Source organism: Ammodytes marinus (genome assembly GCF_949987685.1).
Source record: "Ammodytes marinus genome assembly, chromosome: 16".
NCBI lineage: Eukaryota > Metazoa > Chordata > Actinopteri > Uranoscopiformes > Ammodytidae > Ammodytes > Ammodytes marinus.
The window spans coordinates 23,807,099-23,814,926 of NC_137220.1; the positions used below are offsets into that span (position 1 = coordinate 23,807,099).

The 7,828-nt window shown below is 42.2% G+C and overlaps 1 protein-coding gene across 1 annotated transcript in view; it reads left to right on the plus strand.

Moving 5' to 3' along the window:
• Positions 1 to 7,152, plus strand: part of cep112 (centrosomal protein 112) — a gene marked incomplete at its 5' end in the record, with an annotated part of 136,182 nt that extends 129,030 nt beyond the window's left edge. Inside the window, 3 exons of the mRNA XM_080044108.1 lie at positions 1,584 to 1,685; positions 5,522 to 5,589; positions 7,046 to 7,152. Of these exons, the coding sequence (XP_079900234.1) occupies positions 1,584 to 1,685; positions 5,522 to 5,589; positions 7,046 to 7,049 (174 nt within the window). The 3' untranslated portion in view covers positions 7,050 to 7,152. The remainder of the gene's footprint in view (positions 1 to 1,583; positions 1,686 to 5,521; positions 5,590 to 7,045) is intronic.
• Between the last annotated feature and the right edge of the window lie 676 nt (positions 7,153 to 7,828).

The window sequence follows — 7,828 nt, forward strand, 5'->3', positions numbered from 1 at the left end:
AATCCCTTTCATTGTGCCCAGGAAGATTAATTAGCCAAAGCCAGAACAATCAGTTAAATCCACAACAGGAAAATTATTTTAGGAAAACCAATCTTCCCCCCTCTTCCCCTCCCCCTCACCTCATTCACATTGCCTTCACTTTAAAGATCAAACTGATGAGAGGAGAGGTGGGGGAGTGCGCTGATATTCCTAATGTTTTCTGGACTCTGTCAAAGACATTACCGTTTGAAATGCTCAGACTCTCCCCTGGTTACACCTTGAAATACGTGGGTGAAAGAAACGGTTGCCTTTCACAGCCCCCAATTGATTCCTTCAGTTCTGGTAAACTCTTCATCAGGCTCCGAATTAACTGATTCAGCAACTCCATTCAAAATGCTGTAAACGCTTTGACGGTACTGTAAAAAACAAACTGTGTGTGTGTGTCAGTGTGTGCTTCCATTCATGTGTGTTTGTGGGTAACAGTGGAGGGGGTTAGACTAACCAAACCCTTTTCAACTTCTATAATCAGACTCTGGTTTAGTGCAGTGTAATTTAGCCCCAGACAGACTTCCTCCGGTCCCCCCCCAGTGGAGCTAGCTAGCTAGCTAACAAGCTACTGAGCCACTGGCGTGTTTGATGTGTTCTGCCCTGCACCGTGGCCCTGTGCTCTTCCAGACCCAGCTGTGTAACAGGCCTGTTAATGCATTGTGTCTGATCTGGAGCTGTAGTCACCAGCAGCCAGTAGGGGGTGTTGTGCTGAGAGAGCCATGCCATGTCTGTGGGCCCCCTGTGGAGATGTGAAGGAGCTGTGAAGAGCCAGGGAATACTCTGAGCTATGAATAAAGAGGGGATACCCACACTGCCTGTGTGTGTGTGTGTGTGTGTGTGTGTGTGTGTGTGTGTGTGTGTGTGTGTGTGTGTGTGTGTGTGTGTGTGTGTGTGTGTGTGTGTGTGTGTGTGTGTGTGTGTGTGTGTGTGTGTGTGTGCGTCCTCTAAGGGAGCTTTGAGGGCCACCGTGTCTGGAAGTGCATACATGGGAATGTGTGTGTGAATGGGTAGCAGAAGCACTTATTCTGCAATGATTAATATGATTAATTTGCTTGATATTGCAAGCAGCCTTTTAAAAGTGGAGTCAGCGATTTTGGGGAATGCTTGTTGGCAATTTTGTTGTCAGAATCAGTGAGATACACAACCTGTCTGTTCGCTTAGTAAAAACATCCAGTATAAATATACCAGCATAGGCTCTGTAAACAGGCATGTCGCTAGAGGCATGTCGCTAGCTACGGTTAGCGCCCTTTGTTTACATACCAATTTACAGAGTATTAACACCCACTTTCTTTTTTTCAGCACACACACACAGTACGGACAGGTAGCCGACCGTGAGTGAGATACTCACTGATTTTTACAAAAAGCCTTCCCCAGAATCACTGACTCCACCTCTAAAACCTGTCAATGTATTTAAACCAAATAGACCAACAGATTATATTTGAACCATCTATTGTCTTTGCAGGTGTTTATTGAGGATTAGGGGTGTATTGCTGTGTTTGTTCCCTGGTAGTTTACTGACACAGTTTGTCTGTCTCCTCCCCTGTCTGTCTTCTCAGGTGACCGTGGTGCGTCAGGAGTATGAGGAGAAGATCAAAGGTCTGATGCCAGCAGAGCTCAGACAGGAACTGGAGGACACCATCACTTCTCTCAAAGCTCAGGTGAGAACTGATACACATCACGTATACACGCAAGACTAGAACAAACACGCTGACACATTCGATCTGGTGCCTTTTAGTTTCAAGAATGTTAAATATTGTCTGGGTTGCACTGCAGGTTACCGCCACAGTTTTCAACATGTCCTTACTTTTACCTACTCTATTCCTTAGAGTTCCTGTTTGTGTTTCTGGTTAAAGGTGGAGTCAGAGGGGGCGCCCTTAGCTCAGTTGGTAGGGCGTCCCCCCCCCCATGGGCCTCGGCCAGTGGCGGACCCGGGTTCGGTTCCGGCCCGCGGTCGTACTCTGCGTGTCGCTCCCCTCTCTGCCCCATTTCACCTCTGTCTCTGCACTATCAATAAAGCATAAAAATGCCCAAAAGATATCTTTAAAAAAATAAAAAATAAAAGGTGGAGTCAGCGATTGTGAAGGAACAAGTGTGGTCAAAATCGTAATTTTTTTTGTGGAAATCAGTGAATATCTCCTCATGGTGCAGTATATTGTGTGCGCTGGTGTTAATACACAGCCTATAGGCTCTGTAAACTGGCATGCATTCAAGGGTATGTACATGTAAACAAGGGGGGCCTACCGTAGCTAGCAACATGCCTGTTTTACAGAGCCTAGTATAGTGAACTAACACTGGATTATTAATGTTTCTGCACGCACACAGTAGAGACAGGTTCCAGGATCGTGAGGCGATATTCACTGAGTTTGAGAAAAAGTGATTTCCAAAACAAACGATCCCCAAAATCACTGACTCTGACCCTTTTTAAATTTAATAAAGCCACAAAAAAGCAACCCTCTAACTCTCATTGATGTGAACCCTCATTTGAGCTGTGAACACCTAGGGCCTATAGTGCTGGATAGTTTACTGTAAATGCAAGAAGTTGTCAAGGCAACAGTGCGTGGCCATGTTTTTTTTTGTTTTTTTTTCAATTCTGCGTCCTCAGTCTTTTATAAGGTTGAAATGATTTCCTTTCATCTTGGACTTTCTGTTGCTACTAATCAAGCAAAGCTAGCAGAAACATAACCCTGATGAATTTGCACGTCAGAGATGTATTTGTTTGGATGGCACCAAGAGGACGCTTTGGTGTGGTTCTAGTGTAGCACTGCACCGCCAATCCTCTTTATGTAAACCTTAATATCTTTGTGTCTCTCCAAACCCCCTGGCATAACCACATTCATACAGCCATGTCCTCCCTCTGATCTGTGTGTCTTACTAACATCATTGGGTTCATTTTGACTCTGAATCATTTCATTTGGCCAGCTCTTACATTATAAACAAAAGAGGCTTTTTTCTGTAATGGTGATGGTGGGACCTTGCAGTACAAGTTTTAAAAGGGGGCTCATCATAAACCCTCAACCCCTTGTTCAAATAGATCGACCGAGATCCCATTTCAGTGCGCAGACCGCAGGCTCTGTGATCGGATATGTTTATAAGATGTATTTCATGACCGGAGTGGTGTCTCTCCTCTCATTGAGGACGTCTTTGGGTTTTCACACATTAATGTACATTATTTGTACATGGTTAAAGGAAAGGTGGGTAGAGTTCTTATGTCTCTGGAGGCATCCCACCACAGTTCGCTTAGGTTTTTTTTTTTTGCATATACTTCAGTGCTGCCAAGTGCCAAATGAAATGCTAGACCTTTTCCTGAGGTCTCCCCCACAGAATGGAATGTACCCCTGGGCTCCAGTATACGGGGGTCCCAGAACAATACGGATTCTTTGGGGAGCCGTGATTATTCTGCCAGGCTGCTGGATGCCGTGTAAATGTAGATGGGGTTTATTTTCTCTTGAGCCAAAGACATTTCATAAATAAACTGGCAAGTTGTTGCCAAACAAAAGAATGGCGGCGCTGCTGCTGCTGCTTTCTCCTCTTCCTCGCAGGCGCCCTAACCTCAACTAACCTGGCTCATAGTCTTCCCTCTGTCCCCATGTGCTTTAACCCCACGGCCCTAATCTGCTGACCCCCCAGCCCCTGATGTCCTCCTGACCCCCCCTCCTGGTCTCAACAACCAAGCCTTTCTTCCACTTAGCTAACCCCCCTCCACCCAGACGTTGACCCACAGCCATCGAACCCTGCTCTGCTTAACATTTCTGTATATCTGACTGCACTGGTTTTTCTGACTTTCATCATTGTGATAGTACAACTGATCAGTACACGCAGGGTCGGACTCCAAAGCAGTGTAAAGTATTGGATTTTGCTGTAAATTATTTAACTTCCTTTTCAAAGGTCTGACATTTTTTGGTTGCCCTTTTTAAATACTTGGAGAGGGATGTGACAAATAGGGGAGAGTGGCCTAAGTTGTGCCACTTTTTACTCAAAGTGACTTTAAAGTGAGGCCTTGACAGTTAAGTCTCCAACTCAAATATATACATATATTTCAGGGTGTTGTGCATCCCTGGCAATAAAAACTTTGGATCTGGAATAAACTGTTGAAGAAATATAGCTTTCGGAAAAAAAGTTGTCTTGTGGCACAACTTGCCCCCGGTGTGGTGTAAGTTGTGCCATTGGAGAAAATACCATGGGGTAAGTTGTGCCATTGATATATATCTCATAAACTATAATGCAAGACAAATCCATTAGACAATCACTTATTTAAGGTTTATTTAAAGTAAATAAAGTAAATCTTTTACAAAGATTGAAGGTCAATTTTCTTAAACAAGGCCTAGCAGATCTAGGTGGTTTTGCCTGCAAATCTAACAATGACAAAGTCACCATCATCATCTTTCTGGCCATCTGAACTCTTGTCAGTGGTGTCGTTAAGTGGAATGGAGATGTCAGTCTCTTTTGAGCTACTGTAGACAATCACTTTCTTTTGGTGACCAGCGTATACAGCCATGCCAATGGCACAACTCTCAGAAATGTACTTTGCACTAGCTGCTCCGCCCTTGTAGAACCAACTGCCACCTGGCATATGTGATTCCCTCTCCATTTCTGCCTTTAAATCATGGCTCAAAACCCATCTGTACACCCTGGTTTTTCCTCCCAATTAACTATCTTACCTCTGCACTACTATCTTTGTTCATATGTGGATGTCTGGGCTTTATGTCTTTTATTTTGGTTATTGTGGTATTTTACCTTAATTTTTTACCTACTGAATGCACATGTAAAGCACTTTGGACAGTGCAAACTGCTATAAATGTGCTTTTATAAATACATTTTACTTACTTACTTACTTATAACTCACCTAGGCCCTCTGGCACAAATCACCCCATCCCCAGAATTTTGGATAATACGCATGATGCAGCAGTTTAGGGCTGACATCGTGCTAACTATATAGACACAAAGTGTAGCATACTAAAGCACTAAAACATGTGTCAAATGTTTTCAAACGTGTCTATAATTGTTCAGACACAGTAATCAAAAAACCTTGATCATAGAAATTTTACTTTGAAAGGCAAAAAAACATTGTTTTTAGCTTAAATGTGGTTATATCTTATTCCATGTTTCTCCCTTCTTTACAGGATGAGTTTAATGGATGGCTCTTCTTAAATATGTGGTCACATTTCTTCTATGGTTTTCTAGAAACAAGGGGTGGCACAACTTAGGCCACTCTCCCCTATGTGAGAAATAAGCACTTTTTGATGTTTTTATTAAGAGTACACACATACTTCACAAAGCTTGTTACAGTATATCAATGTGATTATGAGTTTATGATAAATGGTCTTTATTAAAAGTACCTTTAAAATGTACGTTCAATTTCATTTTTTAAGTGGCATTAAAAAGGTATTAAACCGTTCTAAATGTTACTTGGAGACGGCCTGGGGGTTTACACTGTTGAGTGTATTTTTAAAGTATTCTTTGTGCTAAACTTGTGCATTGTCCATCTGTGATGCAGGTGAACTTCCTTCAGAAGAGAGCCTCTCTGCTACAGGAAGACCTGGATGCCTGTCGCAGCAGGAGGAGGTTAGCATGACTGTTTACGTTGTATAGAAGTGTGTGTGTGTGTGTGTGTGTGTGTGTGTGTGTGTGTGTGTGTGTGTGTGTGTGTGTGTGTGTGTGTGTGTGTGTGTGTGTGTGTGTGTGTGTGTGTGTGTGTGTGTGTGTGTGTGTGTGTGTGTGTGTGTGTGTGTGTGTGTGTGTGTGTGTGTGTGTGTGTGTGTGTGTGTGTGTGTGTGTGTGTGTGTGTGCATAAGCCTGTACATGGTTCATGTGAAAGTTTGTACTTCTTCACGGAACAATGCTTTTGTTCAAGTGCCTTGATCTTTGCCCCAGTGTTCTGATAGTGACTATAGTATGAAGATCCCGAATCATTCTTATAGACTTGCAGTACTTTGTTACACGCAGCTGTGTGTGTGTGTGTGTGTGTGTGTGTGTGTGTGTGTGTGTGTTAGTCTCATATGGTACACTGGTACTTAGTAAGTGCTGCGGTACTTAAGTATTAAAAGAGGCACTATATTGCATTTAAAGAAAAAATATTTAGTTTTTTATGTGAATGCCTTGCTATTGCAGCACAACACTGGTCATGTGAAAGTTTTTACTTCTGCAAGGAACAATGCATTTTTACAAGTGCCTTGATCTTTCCTCCAGTGTACTTCAGACAGTGACTACAGTGAAGTATGAAGATCCAGAAGTATTCGTATAGGCTTGCAGTATGCTTTGTAACGCACTAGGTTGCAGGTGCATTAGATAAGGTCTTTTGATTATGACAGCTTCCTGTCCTCAGGGCTTTCATTTGCCTCCGATCCATCATACTGTAAAGCCATTTATGTCTTTATGAAAAGCATCTATATGATACATACACAGTGATAAGAGGAGCTGTCACATCATGTGCTGCTCACATCTCTGCAAACATCTCTCAGGACTGTCAGACACATCACAGTAACAAGACGTTATTTTACTGTACTCTACCTCACAACCTAACATGACAGAGACATTGAGAGTCAAATGGAAGGAACAGTCAAACACAGAGTTGGTTTACATGTTTACTATACTATTTATTTATTTTAAATTTCTTTTTATGATGGTGTTATTTAAAGGTGGAGTCAGTCATTCCGGAGAACGATTGTTGTCAAAATCATTAAATATCTCCTCATGATCTGCTACCTGTCCGTACTGTGTGCGCACGCCGAAAAAACATTCATTGTTAATACACAGCCTAGGCTCTGTAAACTGGTGAACAAAGGGGGCCCACCATAGCTAGCTAGCAACATGCTCGTTTACAGTGCCCAAGCCGTGTATTAACACTTGTTTTAAAGCGCTCACAAACAGTATGAACATATAGTGGATTTTGAGGAGAGATTCACTGGTTTTGAAAAAAGTGATTTTTGACATCAAGCATTCTCCAGAATCACTGACTCCACCTTTTAATATGGACGTGTTATAATGTTGGTGTGATGATTAAACACTGTCCTGTTTACAGGTAACCGTTGGGGAACCACAGCTTGACCATACGCCGGGATATGAAGGACGAGACACCCAATCAGATGTGAGCCTTATTGACTGTATTTTACAAGCCTTTGTCATGCCACTGGACCAATCATCTTTGAGTTTTCTGTACTGTTGTCTCTCATGGTTTAATGAACATTTGAATTATTTATTCATTGTCAAAGTTGAGTTTTTCCTTTGTTTTGTTTACACTTGGTTACAATTTTATTAACGTTTTATATTTTTTTATATCATTGATTGACTATATATTATTGTTACTGATATATGATCGACTTACCAATAGCCATCATTTTTAATAAAAGGACTTTTCATCACTTTGTCATGCTTTCTTTTTCCTTTTTTAGTATGTTTTTCATCTTTTTCAAATACCTCCATAATTAATCCCTCAATTAGGGGGAAGTCATGCTGTTGCCCTTGTGTTTGCATGACCACAACATGCATGTTAACCAAGATTAGCTCTGTAACTTTACACTAAAGTCAAAGACCTTGATTCCCATCTCCCCCGTCACTATTAAGCCGAAGCCCCCCGTTTGAACTGTAAAGAGTAGTTTGAGGGGGGTTTGTGGTTGGTTCAGATAAAGAGAGCGCTGCGAGTGGATTGTTTGAATCTCAGGCCAAGCGCTACAGTCCTTGGGTCCGCTTGTTTCTGCCTCTGCCACACCACTTTGTGTTTTACCAACGGCTCCACTCAAACCCAGCCTGAATTACCACTTATTATTATAATCAAATGGCTGCCAAGTCTCCTCCATTGTCTCCA